The sequence below is a fragment of the Maniola jurtina genome, chromosome 26 (assembly GCF_905333055.1).
Source record: "Maniola jurtina chromosome 26, ilManJurt1.1, whole genome shotgun sequence".
NCBI classification, from domain to species: domain Eukaryota; kingdom Metazoa; phylum Arthropoda; class Insecta; order Lepidoptera; family Nymphalidae; genus Maniola; species Maniola jurtina.
Genome location: NC_060054.1, coordinates 560547 through 585348, shown reverse-complemented (window position 1 = coordinate 585348; position 24802 = coordinate 560547). Strand labels below are relative to the sequence as shown.

General features: G+C 38.2%; 1 protein-coding gene across 3 annotated transcripts; it reads left to right on the top strand.

The window, feature by feature from the left end:
• The first annotated feature begins 1809 nt into the window (after positions 1-1809).
• On the top strand, positions 1810-24141 carry LOC123878820 (insulin-degrading enzyme). Of its 3 annotated transcripts, XM_045926156.1 has the most exons (27): positions 1810-1999; positions 2653-2838; positions 3183-3271; positions 4560-4645; positions 5018-5139; positions 5865-6034; positions 6506-6628; positions 7079-7281; positions 7945-8030; positions 9789-9903; positions 10880-11017; positions 11375-11496; positions 11918-12002; positions 12606-12734; positions 13884-13966; positions 14407-14551; positions 15255-15410; positions 15804-15879; positions 16422-16548; positions 17184-17254; positions 17632-17789; positions 18345-18479; positions 19548-19676; positions 20600-20680; positions 22470-22589; positions 22776-22888; positions 23041-24141. In XM_045926156.1, the coding sequence occupies exons 2-26, from the start codon at positions 2687-2689 to the stop codon at positions 22881-22883; spliced, it is 3009 nt and encodes a 1002-aa protein (XP_045782112.1). In that variant the 5' UTR covers positions 1810-1999; positions 2653-2686; the 3' UTR covers positions 22884-22888; positions 23041-24141. The 3 variants fall into 3 exon arrangements, with proteins under 3 accessions (XP_045782112.1, XP_045782110.1, XP_045782111.1); XM_045926154.1 differs by having other exon boundaries at positions 22776-24141; XM_045926155.1 differs by having other exon boundaries at positions 1810-2161; positions 22776-24141.
• Positions 24142-24802: the final 661 nt, after the last annotated feature.

Genomic DNA, 24802 nt, shown 5'->3' with positions numbered 1-24802 from the left:
GGATGGATGGGCAGATGGACAGACAATAAAATGATATTGTAAGGGTTCCGTTTTTCTTTTTGAGGTACGGAACCCTAATAAGACATCAGTTACCATAGCTGATATTGTTATCAGGAGGCAAATAATGTTACATCTAGGGTAGGTCAGAATAATTCAAAACTCGCAGGATGCAAGGTTTTAGTTCGGTGCAAACCACTAGTATTAAAATAAAATAATGTTTCAAGTAAGTTGAAGTTTTGTTATTCATGCATTGGGTCATATTAATCCTTATTATCAAACTGAAACCACAAGTCATCTGTTTGATGCCCAAAAACTAAGTTTTAATTTGGCTCAATTTTTTGAAGATACCCACTACAAGTGTACCTTATATTATACTCTCTTCAAACATGGCATTTGCAGGTGTTTTTCCCAACGCAGTCTTAGATTTGTTTTTAATGATGTAACTATATATAATATCACAATCTAATTTTGCATACCATACCAACCTAAGCGTCAGTATGACGTAATCAATACGAAGTGCAAACTTAGCTTGACCGTGTTCTTTAAAACGTAATTGCTCAAAATTATTAGAGAGTTATGTTTATGTCAAACATTGTATACCACACATATCATTTTAAACAGTTGGATTCTAATTTTGATAACATAGTTTAATATTATCAATTTATATTTTTTAGCAAACGTGGGGAGATTTAACGGTTGCTGTGCTGGTATCCCAGTCCTTGTCCCATTTTTTATCGAACATTCCCGAATCTTCACGATCGAGCGTTTTCTTATAATTTATTTACGGCCTTGGATGCAAGTCTTTTAAGACCCTCTAGTAGATTTTTTAAAATTAATATTCTATAGCCTTTGGATGCTTTATTTATATTTATAGCTATTAGTAGACTTACAGAATAAAGAATAAGCTACATATTACTCAACACAGATGTCTTTAATCTAGATTCTAGTAATTTGGATTAGAAATAATACATCCATGGGATCAACGGAATTCAGAACCTTTGGTAACTAGTTATATTATTTTGACGATTCAAGAGCACAATATAAAAGTCTACTTGAATAAAAATCTACTCTATCTTATTCTATTCTATTCAACATTGTTAGGGTTCCGTACCTCAAAAGGAAAAACGGAACCCTTGTAGGATCACTTTGTTGTCTGTCTGTCTATCTTTCCGTCCGTCCGTCCGTCTGTCTGTCTGTCAAGAAACCTATAGGGTACTTCCCGTTGACCTATAATCATGAAATTTGGCAGGTTGGTAGGTCTTATAGCACACGTACAGGAATAAATGTGAAAACCGTGAATTTGTGGTCACATCATTTAAAAAAAATTAAAGTATGTGTGCGCGGAGTGCGCGAGTCTGACTCGCACTTGGACTGTTTTTTTTTTTGAGACAGTAAAACCTGCTGGTGATTAAAATACTAGAATCCAGAGCAAAATGGTACAAATACATTATTTCTACATATATGTTCTGTGGAAAAACCATGAAAAACATAGAGATAGTAACTAGATATAAAATAGATATAATCCTTCATCCAAGATGAAAAACTTCCAAGTTCAAGTGTGGACTTCGTCTGTGGTGGCGTTTGCTGGCGCGCGTGTTGTGACTTTTTGGAGTGTTTTTTTTGTTAAAACTGACTGAAAAGCACTCTAAGGGGGTGCCGTGCGTATGTCGGCGAGCGCTGGTACAGACGGGGTCCATACCTGTATAGTTTAGCTAACTTGTTATGAATAACTACAAACTTGACATTGGCTAATCATTGTAAAAGCCAGACGAGAGAGAAAAAAAAAAAAGTTCAAGTGTCACTGTCAGCTGATTGTCAATGTCAAATTGTACGTTTCGTCATTGCCAGTCATTGCTATTTTTAAGCTAATTTATTACGAATTAATAAATTATTTTATAATAAATTAAGTGCAATTATCCAAGCTGGCATCCAGAAGGTTATTACTGGTTGGATTCCACAGTTTTTCACCTCCCGTTTCTTACCGAGCCAGCTTCAATAGGTTAGGATTTTTGTAACAACTGTTTCGTTTATTGATTAAAAAATATTGTGTTTTTTGTATTTTTCATTACTAATCAAGTTGTTTGTGCTTGGAACTGTTTTATTTATCTTTGTAGAAGTGCTTTCTTTTAATTTCTCATAGTTATTACTTCTATTCAAGAAGGTAAGTGTCAGTAGACCTGAAGTATCAACCATGTTCTATCATTATATTGAAGACAGGTTTAATATCTTCCACTACATAGAAAAATCTAATATACATAGTATGAATTTCATAAATAAAAACTATCAAACAACAATTACTTGGTTTTAAGTTAGAATTAGGTCTGTAATGTCATATGGCTAATTCTGCACTTACACACTCTCTAAAATGACAGATCTAAATCTATTGCTATCTCTTTCATAATGCTCTCTACTGAAAAGGATAGCTCAGCAGTCAAGGAGCTCCGAATTCAAAAGATTGGTAGTTCAAACCCAATCTGATGCACTATTGTTGTACTTACTCGTAACACAAGCTTTACGCTTAGTTGGAGGGGAAAGGAAATGTTAGTCATGATTAACATGGCTAATATTCTTTTGAAAAAAAAAAGTTTAGTGGTTGTGTATTGAGTTTAAAAATCGTGAGGGAGGTACAATTAGTAAACTTTATTTTTCCAGCTTTATCTACGTGCACAAACGTCAATACTCGAGTATGACGGTGCCACAGTGCGTTCCTCGGTCGCCAGTCCGGGGGCAGAGCCCTGTGGAGGTCCGTCCAGGCTCTGGCAGCCCTGACAGCCCTACTGGGGTGGTCAAGAAGTACAATGATATTGTAAAGAGCCAGGAAGACAAAAGAGAGTACAGGTAAAAAGATTTTTTTATATTACACTAGTTTAAATGCCAGTGACTTTGTCTACACTGGTTTAATTTTTTTAATCCAGTGGGAACTCTGATTTTCTGGGATAAAAAGTAGCGTATGTCACTCTCCAGGTGGTTAACTCTAAATCTATTCTAAATATCCATAAAACAAATCATATTGATCCATTGGTCATAGCACAAACCAAGAAACACGCACTTTAGCATTTATAATATTGGTAGCCATGTAAAATTTTGCAAGCGAATAGGCATGTAATCAAAGATAAACATGCAAACTAAAGGCAATTTGAAAAAAAAAACTTTTGTGAACTGTAAAAATGAATTTGTTTCAGAGGCCTGCAGTTAACAAATAATCTTAAAGTTTTACTAGTCAGTGATCCCACTACAGACAAATCAGCTGCAGCAATGGACGTCAATGTGGGTATGTTGATATGTTTTTCGTATATATATTGTTTTTAAAATAAAAATAGCAAGCAGGCGGGTCACCTGATGTTAAGTGATTACCGCCGCCCATGAACATTTGTAATACCAGAAGAACCACCAATGAGTTGCCTGCCTTTCAGGAATTTCTTGGTTAGCCTCTTGAATAACCCCATGTTGTAATCTAATGGAAACACGGTAGAAGGGAGTTGATTCCACTGTTTGCATGTGCTTGGAAAAAGTATCTGGCACAACGGGTGGTTGAAGTGTACCAGGCACCCAGGTGGTGAGGGTGAAATTGCTTGTGGTGGCGTGCGGTGCAGGTTTAGAAAAAGGAAGGTGGAATGAGGTTAAACTCTTCAGAGCACTCCCCATTATAAAGGCGATAGAACACATAAAAAGACCGTACATCTTGTGCATGTATATCTCTGCATTATCTTTTTAAGGTTCTATATCTAAAGGGTGCCAATGGGAACCTATTACTAAGCCTCAGCTTACTGTCTGCTTCAATAATAAGGCCACCTTTGCACCCTTTTGTACAGTTACTTCTGTATCTTTGTAAAGTTTTTCTGTATATGTACAGTGAACAGTCTAAGGCAGTAAGTCGTTTAGCAAATTAATGATCATATTAATTGTATGGCACGGTTATGCACAAGCGTTAGGTGTGTGTGGGCGTGTTTAAAGAAAAAGGTCATAAGTGCGACAGGTTTTCGATGCAATAGTTTTGTGGAAATGCTACTCGAACCCTGAGGCTGACTAGTATACATATATGTGTGTGCCTTATTGATTTCTAAATAAAATAAAGATAGTAATAAAGTTAAAAACTAAAACCCGACTGTGATCGTCTTAATAAACGCTGAAATATTAGATTAAAATTTGTTTTTCTGTCGCTTGGTATATATGAATGTTGTTGTATGTTTATATTCATGAGCTCAGAATTTTCTCCTCATTCATTTGACATCCCACTCGATAGAATAGCAAAAAAAATTTTTGGAGACCTCCACTTTTTTTGATGCAACATCAGCTACGTCAATTTTTTTCGTATAAAATATAGCCTTTGTCACTCGGACCTTTACAACAAATCAATTGACACCTCAATCATCAAAATTGGCCCAGTAGGTAGTTTAGGCGCTACGGTGGAACACACAGAATTTGGATACAAACATACATACACACATACATGCATAGACTGCTAAAATCATAACCCTTCCTTTTTGGCTTTGCCGCAGTTGGGTAATAAACAGTTAAAGGTAGCAAAATGGATGAGAATGTAATTGTTTTGTTTTCAGGTTACCTCAGTGATCCGGATGAACTTCCAGGCCTGGCCCACTTCTGTGAACACATGCTGTTTTTGGGCACTGAAAAATACCCAGAGGTGATTTCTTTTTTTTTAACATGTAATTATCTAAATATATAAAGGAAACGGTGACTGATTGATTTATCAACGCACAGCTCAAAGTACTGGATAGATCAGGCTTTTTGGCATGCAGATAGCTATTATGATGTAGATATAGAATTTTTGAAAATTCAACTCCTTTTTTACCTGACTGCAGCAAAGCCAAAAGCAAGGGTTATGATTTTAGCAGTCTATGTATGTATGTGTGTATGTTTGTATCCAGATTCTGTGTGTTCACCGTAGCACCTAAACTTATTGATGATGCTATACCCATCCCTAAATCTGGATGATTACACAGACACACGCACCTTTAAAAACTTTTCAGCTCAAAAAATTGAAATCCTTTTTCAGGAAAACGAATACAACAAGTTCCTGTCAGAGAATGGAGGGTCTTCAAACGCGTCAACATCGTCAGACCACACCACGTATTACTTCGACGTGCTACCACCACACTTGGGCAGGGCTTTGGACATGTAAGAAATATTGTATCATTATCCTCATCATCTCTGGTCATTGCCGGCCCACTATTGAGCATAGGTCTCATCTCAGAAGGGTTTAGACGACAGTCCACTACATAGACTAAGACTAAGCGCACTCTGGCTTTGCTTAAACTTAAGACAGAGGTAAAACGAGACAGAGATATATATCTCACATAAATCTGTTTCGTTTTAATTTAATCGAAGTAAAGTAAAGTGCATTCTATAGATTTGAACCTAAGTAGCTACAGATTGGTGGATTTCTCATATCTTCGAGAACATTATGGATCTTTTTGCCCAACGTTTCTGAAACCAATAAGATGTGGAATGCCTTTCTGGCCTCCATGTCTCCTGCCATGTGTAACTTGAATAAATTCAAGGCAAGAATGGATAGGTAAAGGCAAGCTCCAACATAGACATCATCATTGCTTTTTGATAAGCATGATTGTCGTCAAGTGTGAGCGTACTTCGGCGGGGAGGGGCAACACACGCACAATAGACGGAAACGTTTAAGTGCGGAAACCAGCCCAGGGAGAAGAAGAAGAAGAAGTGTAAGCATATCTTGCAATAAAAAAATCGAGCAAATGAGCAGTTGCATCACCCCATGTTAAGTGATTACCGCCGCCCATGAACATTTGTAGCACCAGAGGTACTGCTGATGCGTTGCCGGCCTTTCAGGAATTTGTTGGTCTGCCCCTTGAATAACCCCATTTTTCTTACAGTTTCGCCCAATTCTTCATATCCCCGCTATTCACGGAATCCGCAACTGGTCGCGAACTGAGTGCAGTCAACTCTGAACACGAGAAGAATGCATCTTCAGACATGTGGCGTCTTGATCAGCTCAATAAAAGCACCGCTCACAAAGACCATCCCTTCCACAAGTTTGGCACTGGTAAGCAGAATTCGGGCTCACTGCGCTCGTGTCAATATTTGAAGCTTAAATTCCATGAAAAAATCTCACTTATGGCTTGTACTTTATTTTTTGCGTCCATCCGAACATTCGGCTTCAGCCATCTTCGTCCAGAAAACCAAACCTTCGACTTCGGCCAAATTGGGCTGTTTTCGCCGAAGCCGAAGGTTTCTAGCCAAAATTGATTGAACTGTAACAAATATGTGTCCTGTCGCAAACTATGCTTAATTGACATTATTTCGATGTGATATTATTTATAACAACAAAACAATAGTGAACACAAACTTAAAAACCATTATTTTATAAATCATAAATCCTTTATTTTGCCAGAAAACAAGTAACAATGGCTGCAAACTTAAAGTTACTTTGTATCAATGGAATCAACAAATTTTGCATGCCAGAGATGTCTGGCATGCAAAATCTGTCCCTTATCTAAATATTTGTCCTTTTCAGGCAACAGGGATACTTTAGAAAGAATACCCAAAGAGAAGGGCATCGACGTGAGAAAGGAGCTACTGAAGTTCCACAAGAAATGGTACTCCGCCAACATTATGACACTCGTCGTCATGGGGAAAGGTTTGTTTGCTTCTATAATTTTTTATCCAAAGAAACAAATCTGTGTATAATTTATCACAATTAATAATTACGATTTTTAGGGTTCCGTACCTCAAAGGGAAAAACGGAACCCCTAAAGGATCACTTTGTTGTCCGTCTGTCTGTCCGTCTATCGTGTCCGTCAAGAAAACCTATAGGATACTTCCCGTTGACCTAGAATCATGAAATTTGGCAGATAGTTAGGTCTTACTGAAGTCACTTCCTCGTAGCTTTAGTTTTAAGTAAAACGTAATTAATTATCACCACTAAATCGTACAAGTTTAACAATTTCGACCATCAAAAGGAGTACAATTGTACCTACTTTGAATAAATTATTTTGACTTTTTGACTTTTTTTTCACTTGTACGATGGTACGGAACCGTCCGTTTGCGAGTTCGACTTGCACTTGACAGATTTGTATTTCTCTTACAGAATCCTTGGACGAATTAGAAGCAATGGTAGTGAAACTATTCTCAGCAGTCGAAGACCGCTCGGTGACCGCGCCGACGTGGCCTGACCACCCTTTCCCTCCCCACTTGAGGCGCAAGAGGGCGTATTGCACTCCTGTCAAAGATCTACGCTCCCTCTCCATAGACTTCCCCATACCCGACACCAGAAAACACTATAAGAGTGGGGTGAGTCTATTGCAGTTTACTTTTAAAGTAATTTCCATATCAGCTAACCTACAATCCAACAGCAACAGGTAAAAAATTGTAATTAAAAGAAAACCTACAATCCAAAATTACATCTAAAGATTTTAAAAATCCCCTTCATTCCACCAAAATCGGAAATTTAAAAACAAATCTGAACTGGATTTAACCGGATCGGACTAGATCAGACTGGACTAGTTCTGGATCGGAACTATCCAGTCCAGTCTAGTAACACCGCTAAATGCGTAAAAACTTCTGTCAGGCATCCACCGACATTTTAATTGAGTATGACAGGAAAAGCAGTTATAGTCTCCTAGATAGGTACAACTAAAAGCGATGGTAGAGTAACTATTCTTAGCAGGAAGACCGCTCAGTGGCTGAAATCGAATTTTTTTAAAAATCTGAACTGGATTCAACCGGATCGGACTGGACCAGACGGGATCAGACTGGACCAGACCCGGATCGAAACGGTCAAGTCTATGTTTTTAATGAGGCTGATTTTAGAAAACACTTATCGCATCGCAGTCAGTCAGTCAAACCGTCACGGACAGTCGGTCAGGCAGCCGCTGTTTGTCTGTCAGGCGCAAGCAGTCAGTCAAACAGACAAAAAAATATTGTCTAGTTGTTTATGGTATTGTTTTCTTCTAGCCAGGCCACTACATATCCCATCTGCTGGGACATGAGGGTCCCGGTAGTCTACTCTCCACGCTGAAGACGCGAGGCTGGTGTAACAGGTGGGTATTTTTATACTATCCATACTTCCATACTTATATTCAAAGTCAAAATCAAAGTCATTTTAGAGGCATGAGACGGGCCTGCCCGCGATTCTACTAATTACTAACTATTAACTAACGATTAGACTAATTCTGACACATTAGTTAGCTACTCCAAACATGCCAGGAGTATGCTGCCAAACATGGTTTAATATATAATGTGAACAAAAGCCAATACATGATCTTTAAGGCCCCTCGTAAGCAGGTGCAATACGAGCCAAGAATTTTCCTGAACGGCGCTGCACTCACACGAGTGCCGCAATACAAATACTTGGGCCACTACGTTACGGAGGACCTTAGGGACCATGTTGACATTGAAAGAGAGAGAAGGGCATTGGCAGTAAGATGCCATATGTTGGCCCGCAGGTTTGTCCGATGTAGTAAAGAGGCAAAAATAACGCTGTTTAAAGCATATTGCCAAAATTTCTACTCGGGAGGCCTATGGGTCAACTACTCAAAGAAAGCCATAGACACCCTAAGGGTGCAGTATAACAACGGGTTCAGGATGCTGTTGGGCTTGCCGCGGTTTTGTTCAGCGTCAGGTATGTTCGCAGAGGAGCGGACTGATGACTTCTTTGCCATAATGCGGAAGAAGTCATCATCACTGCTGACAAGACTGCGCTCAGGCACCAACCGCATCCTGAACATGTTTGCAGATAAGTTGGACTCACCAATACTTGAACACATGATTCAAGTGTTGGTGAGGCAACAATAGTTGTAAATTGTTCTTTCCACTACAATATTATATTACTAACATTAGTTTTTTTAAGCATCAATATTGTCTACTAACAAAATGAGTCCTGGTTGCTCTTAATAAAGATTTATTATTATTATTAGTTGATACTAGAGCTAATTTCTTAAACTGGACCCTTTCAAGTAATGATTTTTATATATACCTGTGAGGATGATACTGCCATTGTCGCAATTGAAAATGCCATAAGCCTACGTTGTCGTATTAGTTTAAAAATGCGAAAAACCAAATTAAGTTTGAATTTCGCGAGCAGGCCCGTCGCTTCCACCTTAAGGTGCATGACACGGTCTGCCCGCGAAATTCAAATTTAATTTGGTGTTTATCAATTTGCAAATTAAAACGACAAAGTAGGCTTATGGCATTCTAATTCCGACAATGGCAGTATCATCTTCACAGGATTACATAAAAATCTTTACTTGAAAGTGTTCAGTTTAAGAAATTAGTCAAAATAATGGGTTTGACATGAGTTACTCACAAATTAGTCGATACTATAACTAATTTCTGTAACTGGACCCTTTCCAGGCATCATCTAGTCACAGTTAATATTATAAAGGCGAAAGTTTGTATGTGTGTGTGTGTGTGTGTGTGTATGTTTGTTACTCTTTCACGCAATAACTACTGAATGGATTTGGCTGAAATTTGGAATGGAGATAGATAATATCCTGGATTAGCACATAGGCTACTTTTTATCCCGGAAAATCAAAGAGTTCCTACGGGATTTTAAAAAATCCACGCGGGCGAAGCCGCGAGCATCTTCTAGTCTTCTATAACCCCACTGGTAGTATCAAGTAGCAGAGGACTCAAATGCATCAAGTTTTTCAAATAGGTCAGAAAACTCAACTCATCCGGCTGCCCCTTCATTCAGCTTCATCTACTCTACCTTCCTTTCGCTACGGAGGTCGCCGCGATAACTCCCGCTTCGCTCCACTGAGAGAAGTGAAACTTCTTGAAAAATACGTATTTTCCAGTCTAGTGGGTGGCACTCGTATCGGCGCCCGCGGGTTTGGCTTCTTCGGCGTACAGGTCGACCTCACTGAAGACGGGGTCAAGCATATCGACGAAATTGTCGACCTTGTGTTCCAGGTAACGTAAGAAGTCTTATACCCGTATTCACAATCATTACTATGAGGTCTCACAGTGCGCTCGAACGCACAGTAGGTTCCACCAATCAGATGACTGTGTCACGTCAATTTACAATGATCTGATTGGTGGAACCTACACTATGCGTTCAAGCGCACTGTGAGACCTCATACTAACAGAAATTAAAAAAAAAAAAACAGATAAAAAAGAAACGAATAATAATAAAAAAAAACAAATATCAGATTATCAGAATCTTAGACAATAATTAATAATAATTAAGATGTAGCTAGTTATAATTTTAAAATCCCCAACAGCAAGTAAAAACAAACCACAGCAAAACAAAAATGGCGGGGAAAAAAACGCCATTATAGTACCGACCTACAACAGTCTCCGACCGCCATGTTGGAGGAAAAAAGGAAGGAACACATTAATAATATAAAAAAAAATGTTTGTGAATACAGCCGTTTATGTTGCGGCTACATTTAGGTTAAAAAAAAAAAAAAAAAACTAATACGATAACGTAGGCTTATGGTATTCTAATTGCGCCAATGGCAGTTTCATCTTCACAGGTTTATATAAAAATCTTTACCTGAAAGTGTTCAGTTTTCAGAAATTAGTCAAAATAATGAGTTTGATGTGAGTTACTTACTTAGTCGACAAGCCGTGAAAAGCTAGCAGGCAGACAGACAGACACACATTCGTATTATAACACTAGCTTATGCCCGCGACTTCGTCCGCGTGGATTTAAATTTTCCAAAATCCCGTGGGAACTCTTTGATTTTCCGGGATAAAAAGTAGCCTATGTGCTAATCCAGGATAATATCTACCTCCATTCCAAATTTCAGCCAAATCCGTTCAGTAGTTTTTGCGTGAAGGAGTAACAAACATACACACACACACACAAACTTTCGCCTTTATAATATTAGTGTGATTAACGTGGTACAGTTGCATACTCATTAAAATGATTGTCACTTTACAGTACATAGCAATGCTGAAAGCCGAGGGTCCAAAACGTTGGATATGGGAAGAGCAAAAGGATCTCATGGCGATGGAATTCCGCTTCAAAGATGCTCAAGAACCGCGCGCTTTGGTCGTCGGCCACGTGCATCTATTGCAGGTAATATTAAAACTGACTAACTGACATCGAGAGTTAAATTAGTTGATGATGGATAGCGGTTCTCGCACTCATACAAAAATCATACAGTCATTACTATTAAAAAAAAAAAAATTACGTACTACATGACTTGTGTGCATTAACTTACAAAGATGTTACTAGATGACGCCACAGGTATATTTATTCGTTTTGTATAAAACCTGAATCGCACTGATGAAGTTTTAATATCCGAGGACTATGTATATACAAGTTCAAGATTATCCCGCTTCATCTTTCGTCTTTTTTATTCCTTTTTATGGTAGTAAGCAATAATGTTTTAATATAAATAAAATAAAGATAAATATATGTTTTTGTCCCTAGGAATTCCCAATGCAAGATATACTGAGCGCATACTATTTGCTGACTGAGTGGAGACCAGACCTCATAGACGAGTTACTGTCTCTACTCACCCCTGAGAACGTACGAGTGGGCATTGTTGCCAAGTAAGTATGTTTGGCCTCAAATTCCATTCCATTCCATCAACCTGTATGCGTCCACTGCTGGACATGGGCCTTTCCAAGAGCGCGCCACCAAACACGGTCCTCCGCCTTCCTCATCCACCCGCTCCCCGCCACCCTCTTCAGGTCATCGGTCCAGCGGGCTGGAGGTCGTCCCACACTGCGCTTACCGGTACCCGGTCTCCACTCCAGAACACGTCTGCCCCATCGGCCGTCGGTTGTGCGACAGACATGACCTGCCCATTGCCACTTCAGCTTGCTAATCCTTTGAGCTATGTTAGCTAATGTTACGCTAATTTTTTGGCAGCGTTCTGATCACACCTTTTATATTAAGACTAGTACATATTAGTATGGATTAGGATTTTATTTCTATTCTTGTTGCCTATAAAAATGCTGATTGTTGCAGGTGTTTCGAGAAGAAATGCACACAGACCGAACCGTGGTATGGAACCAAGTACCTGCAAGAGGACATTGAAGAGGCTAGACTTAAGGTTACACTTCTACTTTTCTATACATGGTGAAATTGTAGAGCAGAGGTTCCCAGACTTTTTTCTCATCTCACTTTCAAAATTTAGCTGCTTCCGGTGGAGCAGCTAAATTTTGAAAATTTTGCGGTTCCCTACAGCTACATTTTTACCGTATTCCCGAAACTCCACAAAAATAATGTGAAGATTAGATCTAACCATGAAAATTTCCGTAGCGGCTGAGTTCCAACCATGAATTAAAGTTTTTGAAAAAAGTGAGAATTCATTGGTTAATTAATCAATTGATTGTGCTATCAGTGGATGTCAAAAAAGTAAAGTTGGCCAGTGAAAAAAGTGATTGCATCCAACTTTACTTTTTTGACATCTACTCACAGCACAAGGGACCAATCAATTCTCATTATTTCATTTATTTAGAATACATTGATAGGTGAAGTCAAGCTAACATTTTAGTTCTTCACTATCGAAAGCAGATAAAGTTTCGTAAACCCCTGTTTTTTTTTGTCACGCCAACATAGACCCCGTCGTGTCTCCCGTGGACCCCTGGGGTCAATCTGGACAACTTTGGGAACTAATGTTCTAGAGAAACATTAAAAGTTACTTTATGTTCAGGAGTGGAAGTCAGTCACCCCCACGAAGGAGCTGCACCTCCCTCCCCCGAACGAGTTCATCCCCACCAAGCTGGACTTGGAGACCAGTCCAGACCCCACAGCTGATGCCATAGCGCCCGCCATTATTAAGGTATTTATTAGTATAGTTCCCTGGCGTCACCCGATTCAGGGTCCTTGGGTTTTATCTGGGCCTTAACCAAATCTTTCCATGAGACAAAAACTTTTACTCAACTTGTCGGAATGAGTATACCTGGTTGGTTAGCGAAAGTTCACCTTTCAATTTGACAGCAAAATATAGAATACAATAAGACATGGGAGCGCGAGCGCAATTTTTAGGGTTCCGTACCTCAAAAGGAAAAAGGGAACCCTAATAGGATCACTTTGTTGTCTGTCTGTCGGTCGTGTCTGTCAAGAAATCTATAGGGTACTTCCCGTTGACCTAGAATCATGAAATTTGATAGGTAGATAGGTCTTATAGCACAAGTTCAGGAATAAATCTGAAAACCGCGAATTTGTGGTTACATCATTAAAAAAATTAAAATGTATTTAAATTTTCAAACTAACATATCTATACCAAGTGGGGTATCATATGAAAGGGCTTTACGTATACATTCTAAAACAGATTTTCATTTATTTTTATGTATGATAGTTTTTGATTTATCGTGCAAAATGTTGGAAAAATACCCGTGTACGGAACCCTCAGTGCGCGAGTCTGCCTCGCACTTGACCGGTTTTTTGTTCAATACAGATAAAAAAGCGAAAGGTTAACGAGCTAAGCCATAACAGACCTTTATGTTTTAAAGCACTTCACTCTACTTTCTCATGTTTTATCCTGGAGAACAAAGAGTTCTCCGGGGTTATCAAAAATGTAAATCCATGATAATGAAGTACCGGGTACCTACACAATACACAACAAAACCCGAGCGAAGCGAGTGCGAGTTTTTTTTGATATATTACAAAAAGTTTGGCGAATTCGAAAACTAGTCTATTATGCATTTTAAAAACAATTTCTCTTCATCTGGGATGTTTTTCTGCTATTCGGGAGGCTGACTGAAGGAAAACATCGTGAGGAAACTTGCATGCCTGACAGTTCTCCATAATGTTCTCGAAGGTGTGTGAAGTCTGCCAATCCGTACTTGGCACTTGGCCTTGGCCTTGGCAATTGGCCAGCGTGGTTACCATAGCCACGCTGGCCAAGTGCCAAGGCCAGGGCCGGCTACGGGTTGGTCGTGATGATGAACTGGGTATCGAAAGGGTTACCGAAGATTTTCTGTTTCAGGATACCCCTCTAATGAGGCTGTGGTATAAACGGGACAACGAGTTTCTACTGCCCAAAGCTTTTATCACTTTGGATTTAGTCAGGTAAGCTTTTTTTTTTTTTTAATTCTAATATTTTTAAGGGGCTTTTATAGGTGTCCTATATGCCAGCCCCATCGGTACAATCTAAAGTAAAATAAAACTAGGTATATACCTAAAACCCAGGTGAGCTTGAAATCTATGCTAATATTATAAATGCGAAAGTGTGTCTGTTTGTCTATCTGCTAGCTTTTCAGTGTTCAACTGTTTAATTAATTTTGACGAAATTTGGTACAGAGATAGCTTGATCCAAGGCATGGGCATAGGCTATTTTTATCCTGGAAATCCAAAGAGTTCCCACGGGATTTTCAACACTTAAAATTTACGTGGACCAAGTCGCGTGCATCAGATAGTGAAAATGGCGCGTGGGAAGTCATTTTGTACGGGCTATAACTCTTTTGTTTGAAGAGATGAAGGAAATACAATAAGTTATTATTATTTTGCAGCCCTCTAGCGTACGCGGACCCTGTAAACTGCAACTTGACCTCAATATGGGTGTTGCTGCTGAGGGACTCGCTGCAACAGTTCGCGTACGCGGCAGAACTAGCCGGGCTGCGGTGGAGCGTGGGCAACGCTAAATACGGACTTAGTGTAAGTGAAATTTTTTCCAAATTTAGGGTTCCGTAGCTCAAAAGGAAAAACGGAACCCTAATAGGATCACTTTAATGTCTGTCTATCCGTCCGTCCGTCGTGTCTCTCAAGAAAACCTATAGGGTACTTCCCGTTGACCTAAAAAGTGCCTAGAATCATGAGATTTGGCAGGTAGATAGGTCTTATAGCACAAGTAAAGGGAAAAACCGGCCAAGTGCGAGTCAATATTTATTTTACTGTAAAAAATACTGTATTTTTCCAACATTTTGCACGATAAATTAAAAGCTAATATGCATAAAAATAAATAAAATCTGTTTTGTACAGGTAAAGCCCTTTCATATGATACCCCACATGGTAAAGTTATCTTACTTTGAAAATTGAAAATACTAATTTTATTCATGAACACATTTTAATTTTTCTTTGTGTGACATAACCACAAATTCAGTCTTCGGATTTTTCCCTTTACTTGTGGTATAAGACCTAGCTACCTGCCAAATATCATGATTCTAGGTCAACGGAAAGTACCCTATAGGTTTTCTAGACAGACACGACAGACGGACAGACAACGAAGTGATCCTATAAGGGAGCTTATTCCTTTTGAGGTACGGAACCCTAATAACATCTGCTTCTATACAACAAGTGTGGTAGTAACATCAAACCTCTTCATTACTTGCAGTAGTATATATTTTGATGAAACTTTCAGATAACGATAGACGGTTATGACGACAAGCAGCACGTCCTACTGGAGAAGATAATAGACCACATCGTGAACTTCAAGGCGGACCCACAACGGTTCGAGATCATGAAGGAAAACCACATCCGAGCCATTAAGAACTTTGAGGCTGAACAGCCATACCAGGTAAGTGCTTCTAAAAGGAACTGGATAAAGTTAAACAGCACTAAAACCCCACTACTATCCGCGAACTGCCGATAGCTAGTGAGTACGGAACCCTTCGTGTGTGAGCCTGACTCGCACTTTTCTATAAATAAGTAAAATAATATTTATTTGTTATGCAAGATTGCAAAGTTTTATTTTGTCGCAAGAGTTTGTATTGAATTCCGAGCCAGCGTAGGATTCTAAGGTATAGTTCAAAAATAGAATTATGAGTGTAGCGAGGAATTCAAAGGCTCGAGAGCGTAAATAAGTAGAAAAAAGATATATACGCTAGCGAGCAAAATTACCACTTTCCACACAGATTTCAAAGGGCAAAGGAATTATTTCCGAGTGAGTGAGAAAATAATTTGTTTTCAGCATGCGGTATACCAACAAGCCCTAAGTCTATCAGACCTGGTGTGGACTCGGAGTCAACTAGTAAATGCTGCAGAAGGCAAGTATTCAGACTACATACAGATATTGTGGCTAATATGGTAAAGTCACAATTTTTAGGGTATTAATAATACCTCAAAAGGAAAAACGGAACCTTTATAGGATCACTTTGTTGTCTGTCTGTCTGTCTGTCCGTCCGTCCGTCATGTCTCTCAAGAAAACCTATAAGGTACTTCCCGTTGACCTAGAATCATGTTTGGCAGGTAGGTAGGTCTTATAGCACAGATACAGGAATAAATCTGGGAACCGCGAAATTGTGGTTACATCATTTAAAAAAAATTAAAATGTGTTTCAATTTTCAAAGTAAAATAACTATACCAAGTGGGGTATCATATGAAAGGGCTTTACCTAAACATTCTAAAACAGATTTTTGTTAATTTTTATGTATAACAGTTTTTGATTTATCGTTCAAAATGTTGGAAAAAATACCCGAGTACGGAACCCTCAGTGCGCGAGTCTGACTCGCACTTGGCCGATTTTTTTTTTTTGATTTTTTGATATGTATCTAAAAATTATTTAAAAATGGAATGTTTTGTACGTCAGGTGTAACCCCCGAGCAGCTGGACGAGTTCGCAGGCCACCTGGTGCGCAAGGTGCATGTGGAGGGGCTTATGTTTGGCAACCTCACACGAGAGAGGGCCTTGTCCGTTGCTGATACTATAGAGAACAAGTATGTGGTAAATAATATCCTTACTAAATGAGAAAGTGTGTCTGTCTGTCTGTCTGTCTGTCTGTCTGTCTGTCTAATCTAATCATGACTAACATTCCCCTTTCCCCTCCAACTAAGCGTAAAGCTTGTGCTAGGAGTGGGTACGACAATAGTGCAACGGCTGGGATTTGCACCTCCGACCTTTCGGAGTTTAGTCCACTCCTATAATCGTTGACCTATTGAGGCTATCGATTTGCCTGTCTGCTACCTTTTCACGGGCCAACAGTTTAACCGATTTTGATGAAATTTGGTACAGAGTTAGCTTACATCCCGGGGAAGGACATAGGCAAAATCAAAGAGTTCCCACGGGATTCTTAAAGGTCCATACGCTTAACCGATTTATATGTTTGGTTCACACGTAGCTTGCGTATCGGAAATTGACAAAGGTAAATTTTATCCCGGAAAATCAAAGAATTCCTACGGGATTTAAAAAAAACATTAATCCACGCGGGCATCATCTAGTGGTACTATAATTGAGCCATTACGAACGTGCGAAAAAATCGCACTAGTGCGATAAAATTAACTTTCAAGGTGGGTTTGTGTCATTGTAAATATAGCTTTCGAGCAACTTTATTGAAATTATTATTGATTTGCAGATTACCAAAAGACGCGACACCTCTGTTAGCACAACAGCTCTTGTTGTACAGGGAAGTTGAAATAGAAAAGGGTAAGCGACCATTCCTTATGAAAATTATTGAGGTGAAAACTTCTTGAGGCGCGTGTTACGCGTAAACTAATGATAGTGGTTTTCATTTACAAATTGTGTGATTTAAAATTTTTGATACTATCCGTACGTAAAATCCAAAAAGAAGCACGTGTAAAAAATATTTAGACTTTTACCGCACAGTTAGCCACTTAAAGAGATGTGCGGTAATATTATATTATCGTACATGTGCGGTAATATTTTTGTATCTGAACATTATGAGCACTCAATAGATATCAGAATATTTGAAGCGCCTAGATTATAATTTACTACTTTGCGCACTTGTAGCATAAATGGCTGTTATTTTATATACTGTCAATAAAATAGCTCTTTTTCCACAGGTTCGTGGTATCTCCGCGAAATAGAGAACTCAGTGCACAAATCGTCTTGTGCCTCCTTATACTATGCGTGCGGAGTGCGACAGACTCGAACCAACGTCACTTTAGAACTACTAGCACAAGCGTTAAGCGAACCTTGCTTCCACGTGCTACGGACACAGGTAATACAAGCGTATGCCCGCGAGTTCGTCCGCGTGGACTACACTTTCTAACCCCTATTTTACCTCTTTAGGGGTAGAATTTCCAAAAATCCTTTCTTAGCGGATGTCTATGTCACAATAGCAATCTGCATGCCAAATTGAAATTTGTCCGATCCAGTACTTTGAGTTGTGCGTTGATAGGTCAGTCAGTCAGTTATCTTTCCCTTTTATATATTTAGACTAGCTTAGCGGATGTTGATGGCATAATATCTATCTACATGCAAAATTTCAGCCTGATCCGTCCAGAGGTTTGAAATGTTCGTTGATAGACCAGTCAATCAGCAAAAATAAATGATTGAATAAGTCATTAAAATGAACAAAAAACTTAGTGGAAGTAACCTTTAGAGCAGTTCCAAATAACCTTTTCATTTCAATTCAACTCATTTTTTGGCAGTTTGTGGGTTAGTCATTTTGGCGTTACTGGGTCCATTTAAAATCCTCGTTTACGGTTAAAATTTGCAACTTGACTATAATTTCCTACTTTGCGCACTTGTAACATAATAAGTGTTATTTCAGGAGCAACTCGGCTACATAGTTTTCAGTGGGGTGAGGAGATCCAACGGCGTGCAAGGTTTAAGGATCATAGTGCAGAGCGACAGACATCCCGCCTATCTGGAGGAGAGGATAGAGAGCTTCATCGAGGGGTCGCAGGTTCGATTCCTTTTGTATGATACTAGATGATGCCCGCGACTTCGTCTGCATGGATTTAGCTTTTTTTTTAATTCCTTGGGAACCCTTTGCTTTTCCAATAACTGGTAGTAGCTGGTAGCTGTGGCCACCGGGCGACTAGAGTTGCCACGGTATGCTACTTTATTTATTTACTTAGTACTAACATTACTAACATAATTATAAGGAATTATTGTTACTAAGATTCTGACTTTGTATATGGACTTTCAGTCTGAAATAAAAAAATGTTTATTTTCCGGGCTAAAAAGTTGCCTATGTCAATTACCGGGGCGTAATCTACCTATGTGTCAAATATCATATTTAAATCGGTTAAGCGGATGGCCCTTAGGAAATGTTTGATTTTCCGGGATAAAAAGTAGCTTATGCCCGTACCCGGGATGTAAGCTAATTGTGAACCAAATTTCATTCAAATCGGTTAAACTGGTGGGCCATGTAAAGCTAGCAGACAGACCGACAGACTTTCGCATTTATAATGTTAAAAAAAAGAATATTAGCCATTTTTAAATATGACTAACATTCCCCTTTCCCCTCCAACTAAGCGTAAAGCTTGTGCTTGGAGTGGGTACGACAATAGTGCAACGGCTGGGGTTTGAACCGCCGACCTTTTGGAATTCAGTCCACTCCTATAACCGTTGAGCTATTGAGGCTATTTATAATATTAAAGAATGGATGTGATCATTGAAAGTCCGTAAATTTTCATTAAATAAATAAAAATAGCTTTATTTTCCTTTCTTAAGATATAGTTTACATGCTTATCCTAGACTATTAAAACTTAAATGTTATCTTAATTTATTGATAATAATTAATATTTACAAAGAATTCTTAAACAGAATGAAAGCCTCAAACCTTTTCCATGACTCTCTATCTTTTGCGACTCTACTCCATGCCATATACTTGCCACATCTACAATATCGTCGCTCCAACGCTTATTCTGTCTGTCAGGTCTGCCTAATGGGGTACCAAATTTTTCATTTGGGTCATTTAACATTCCATTGGAATGGATTTTGAGGGTCCGTACGTTATTTTGTGCAGGAGTATTTGGAAAAGATGACCGACGAAGAGTTCCTTAAGCACCGCGCGTCCCTGGCCGCCCAAAGACTGGAAAGGCCCAAGCGTCTCGCCAGCAAAGCTTCGCAGTTATGGAGTGAAATCACTGCACAGGTACTGTATAGTTTGTATTAATGTAGATTAGTGTAGATAAACAAGTATAAATTAAAAATTTATAACACCCCCGACAAGTGAAGGTTACAGTAACTAGAAAAAGGCTGATAACTTTCAAACGGCTGAACCAATTTTCTTGGATGATAGCTAAGAACACTCTCGATCAAGCCACCTTTCAAACAAAAAAAAACTAAATTAAAATCGGTTCATTCGTTTAGGCGCTACGATGCCACAGACAGATACACACGTCAAACTTATAACACCCCTCTTTTTGGGTCGGGGGTTAAAAACTATCATAAAACAAGATAAAGTTGAAAACTAAAAACCGACCATAATCGTCTAAATATTAGAGTGAAATTGTTTGTTTGTCACTTGGTGTATTTTAATGTTGTTGTATACTCGTGAATTCGGAATTTTCTTCATTTGACATCCCACTCGATACAATAGCAAAAAAAATTTTTGGAGACCCCCACTTTCTTTGATGTAACAATCGTTAGGTCAATTTTTTTCATCACTAATATTATAAAGGCGAAAGTTTGTATGTGTGTGTCTGTGTATGTTTGTTACTCCTTCACGCAAAAACTACTGGACGGATTTGGCTGAAATTTAGAATGGAGATAGATAATATCCTGGATTAGCACATAGGCTACTTTATATTCCAGAAAATAAAAGAGTTTCCACGGGATTTCGAAAACCTAAAGCCACGCGGGCGAAGTCGCGGGCATTGGCTAGTATAAAATATAGCCTATGTCACCCGGGCCTTTACGACGAATCAATTGACACTTCGTTCATAAAAATCGGCCCAGTAGTTTAGGCGCTACGGTGGAACAGAATCTGGATACATACATACATACATAGACTGCTAAAATCATAACCCTTCCTTTTGGCTTTGCCGCAGTCGGGTAAAAGGACATGTTTTTCAGGTGTACAACTTCGATCGTCCACACGTGGAGGTCGATGAACTCAACACGGTCACCAAGCAAGAACTTATCGAATTCTTCAAAGTAAGACAAATCTATCTATTTCTAACCGACTTCAAAAAAGGAGAAGGTTCTCAATGCGGACCTTTATTATGTACGAGCTGATGCCCGCAGCTTCGCCCGCGTGGATTGGTCAGATCCCCTGCAGCATCAGGATTGAGGAGTTGGACTCCAAATTTTTTATGAAACAATGTCGCAAAGTTCCTCTATCGATTAAAAAAGAAATGACGCAAATCGGTTCAGAAATCTCGGAGATTTCGGTGTACATAAGTAGAAAAACACAACTCCCTTTGTGAAAGTCGGTTAAAAAAGTAGCCTATGTTACTTCCTGGTCAATTCTCTACTTGTCTGTGAAAATCCCGTCAAAATCGGTTCAGCCGTTCCCAAGATTAGCCTTTTCAAACAGACAGACAAAAATTTTAAAAACGTGTGATTCAGTTATAGTATCGTTCAAATAACCATATGACCTTAATATGCGGTAGTTATTTCGAAATTACAGACAGACACTCCAATTTTATTTATTAGTATAGATGTACACCGATTTTTTCGAGGTTTGAGCACCGCTTTTTTTGACAACAGTAGAAGTTTCCGTGGTGGTCCCATAAGATTTTCTGGTTCCAACTGTAATCCTGATGCTGCAGGGTTATGGTTGCCTAAGTTATTAAGATTTCGGAAGTTTTCATAGTGAATTAATATTGTAGACACCAAGTAACGACTTCATGCTTGGACTTCAAGTCCTAACTCCTCAACCCTGATGATACAGGGTACAGCACTTCTAAACTATAGTGATCCAGTAACTGTGTGGTGCAATATTTTAGGTACCAAGCATAGAACTTCGGACCCCAACTCCTCCCTTTCCATCCATCCATCCATCCATCCATCAGCCTGTAAGCGTCCACTGCTGGACATAGGCCTTTCCAAGAGCGCGCCACCAAACACGGTCCTCCGCCTTCCTCATCCACCCGCTCCCCGCCACCTTCTTCAGGTCATCGGTCCAGCGGGCTGGAGGTCGTCCCACACTGCGCTTACCAGTATGCGGTACCTCCCTTTACACAAGTTTAAAAAATCTATTAAAAGTGTGCTCCTGAAAAAAAGCTTATTATACAATCGAAGATTATGTAAATGACAAAAAAGCTTGGATTTGACTCGCTCCAGCAATACACGGCGCTGCAATTGCTTGTATACAGTATGGCATATTATTGTAAATTGATTACTTGAAAAGAGCAACCGCCGAGTTTGTTGCTGGTTCTTCTCGGTAGGAACTTAGGAACGGCATTTCGAACCAGTAGTAGATTATTTTGACGATTCAAAATCACTTGTAAAAGTTTAATTGAATAAAAATAATTTGAATTTGAATCCTGATGCTGCAAGGTACTGAACTCTTAAGCCGTGTGGACTTGGAAAGTTTTGCTGGTGAACTGATATTTTAGGTACCAAGCAAATAGCAATGGCTACTTACACTAAAATGTTTAAAATAAAAATTAAATATGCAAAAAAATAGTACTGTTTTAAGTAGTTTTTAGGGTTCCGTACCTAAAAAGGAAAAATGGAACCCTTATAGGATATGTGCAAAACGTTGGAAAATGTATCCGAGTACGGAACCCTCAGTGCGCGAGTCTGACTTGCACTAATTGGCCGGTTTTTTTTAAATAAAAATAGTCAGTAAATGAGCAATGTAGTTATGAAAGACGGTTTATTTTAATTTTTATTTTATACACTTACCCTTAGACGAGTTAAAAAAATCTATGTAAGCCTATCTATATATTTATGTAAGTCTATAGCTATGTATATACATAAAATGATTCTATTCCAGAAACACGTAAGTCCAGATTCAACGGACAGACAGAAGCTGTCAGTATACGTAGTGTCTACAGCGGAAGGCGGCGCCGGGAAACAGTACGAGTCTGAAAATAAGAAAGAAAAAACGCGAGAGGTATGTCCTTAGAAACTAATTATTTATTTATTTTTATGCATAATAGTTTTTGATTTATCGTGAAAAATGTTGGGAAAAATACCTGAGTACGGAACCCTCGTTGCGCGAGTTTGACTCGCACTTGGCCGGTTTTTTTATTACTTACCTGTTATTTTTTAGTAATTTACCTATCACTTTTTGTTGCAGCCAGTGAAAATTCAAGATCTCGTGGACTTCAAATCCCGCCGACGACTATACCCGCATCCGACTCCATTCACCAATATACCACGGAAGGGAGCCCACTGTAAACTGTAATAAAAGTAATATATTTATAGTCCAGTAAAGTAACAACAGTAAATAAAGTCTTAGTCAAAATCATTTATTTAAAACAGTTACTATTGTACACTTTTTCTTTGTCCGATTTGTTACATTTGAATGAAAGGGAGCTCACTGTAAACTGTAGTAAAAGTAGTAAATTTATAGTACAGTAAAGTAACAACAGTAAATAAAGTCAAAGTCAAAATCATTTATTCAAAATTGGTACTATTGTAAACCTTTCGGTTGTCCGATTTGTTAGATTTGAAAGATGATATAATGGTGATAATGAATTACGTAAACTTAAAACTAAAGCTACGAGGGTTCCAAACGCGCCCGAGTCTGAGAAGAGCCCACAACAAAATTCAGACATAAATACTTTATACTTTATAAATAATAAAAATAACTCAATGAACTTAAACTAATAAGGTATAATATACCACAAAAGGGCACTGTAAATAATTTGTAGTGACAGTAAATAATGAAGTACTTCCTTTACAAACGTAACCTTATAAGGTAAAATAAACCATGGAAACGAAAAGTAATAAACTGTAGCAACAGTAACTGTAAAAGTTAATATAAATAACTAACAGTAAAAATAACAGTAAAAGTTTACTGTTGTAGTAAAAAAAAGAAATATACTGTATGAAAGCCACCTAATAAAGTTAACTATACCACAGAAATGGAAGCATATTAGTGAATTTTAGTAAAAAAACAAATGTAAGTATTATATTAAGTTGTAACAAAATGCACACTCATTCAATGCATTTAAAACTGAATTAGGCGCTCACATTATGAGTAATGCGAATTACTTCGACAAATGCATTGAATGAGTACTTAATTGGCGAAATATTGTATACTTTATTCCTAGAATTAAGTTCTCATGTAAATGACTTTTCTTTGTCTTTATGAGAATTAAACGTCTTAAAACCAAACCTAACAACAGTAATAATTAAAGTACAACAGTAAATAATTTGCTCACTTTTAAAAAGATTTATTTCGTATTTACTGCAAAAATACGCACATTGTGAACGTAGTAAATAAGTTATATGTATAATGTACTTAATAAAGAAAAGTTTTTGTAAACACATTAAGTAAAATATAACTCATGCATTTTATTAAAGAAACCCCACCACTAATTATTCAAGTAAAATGCAAACTAGAGTTATAATATAATACAATAATTGTTAAATAAACTGTAATAGTCAAAATTAAAGAAATACATAAGCATACTTGTATATGTAAGTATTATATATAACAAAGAAAGAAAAATTTAATACATATTTTTAATCTTATACAGGGTGTAATTACAACGCTATCTAAAGCTTAGCGCTATTGTTAAACTCTTTAAACACAATCCAATAACTATTTGCCTTATAGTTTTATTAATTCAATATTTTTCAAACCCGCGATGTATAGCGTGCAAAACCCGGGGTCAATGCCTCGCCTACGAAGTACGACGCGGCATTGACCCCGCGGCACCTAACTACGCAACGTTAGTTGACCTCTCGCGTCAGTCAGATGGTTTTATTTTGATTGCGAACTTTTAAAAAATACGGGTTTTATTATATTTTGTGGTATCTTATCAGTAATCATCAGTACTATCACCTGTCTTCGTTTTTGCTAGCGTTCTAGTTAGTACCTCTAAAACTTTTTTTTCCTTGATATTACATTATAATATATGTACATATATTTAGACCTTACTTCAGAGTTCTAGTTACACCCTGTATAACATCAGTTTTTGAACGAAACTTCACGTAGATTTTTTTATCCTGCTAGAACTAAAAAAACCAAAGTTTTGCGGGATAAAAACTATCCCACGTCCGTCTTTAGATTGCAAGCTATCTCTATTGTTGTTGTTAAATTTTCTTTAGCAGATAAGGCGGAAAAAAGTAGCTAACAAATAAACAGACAGACTT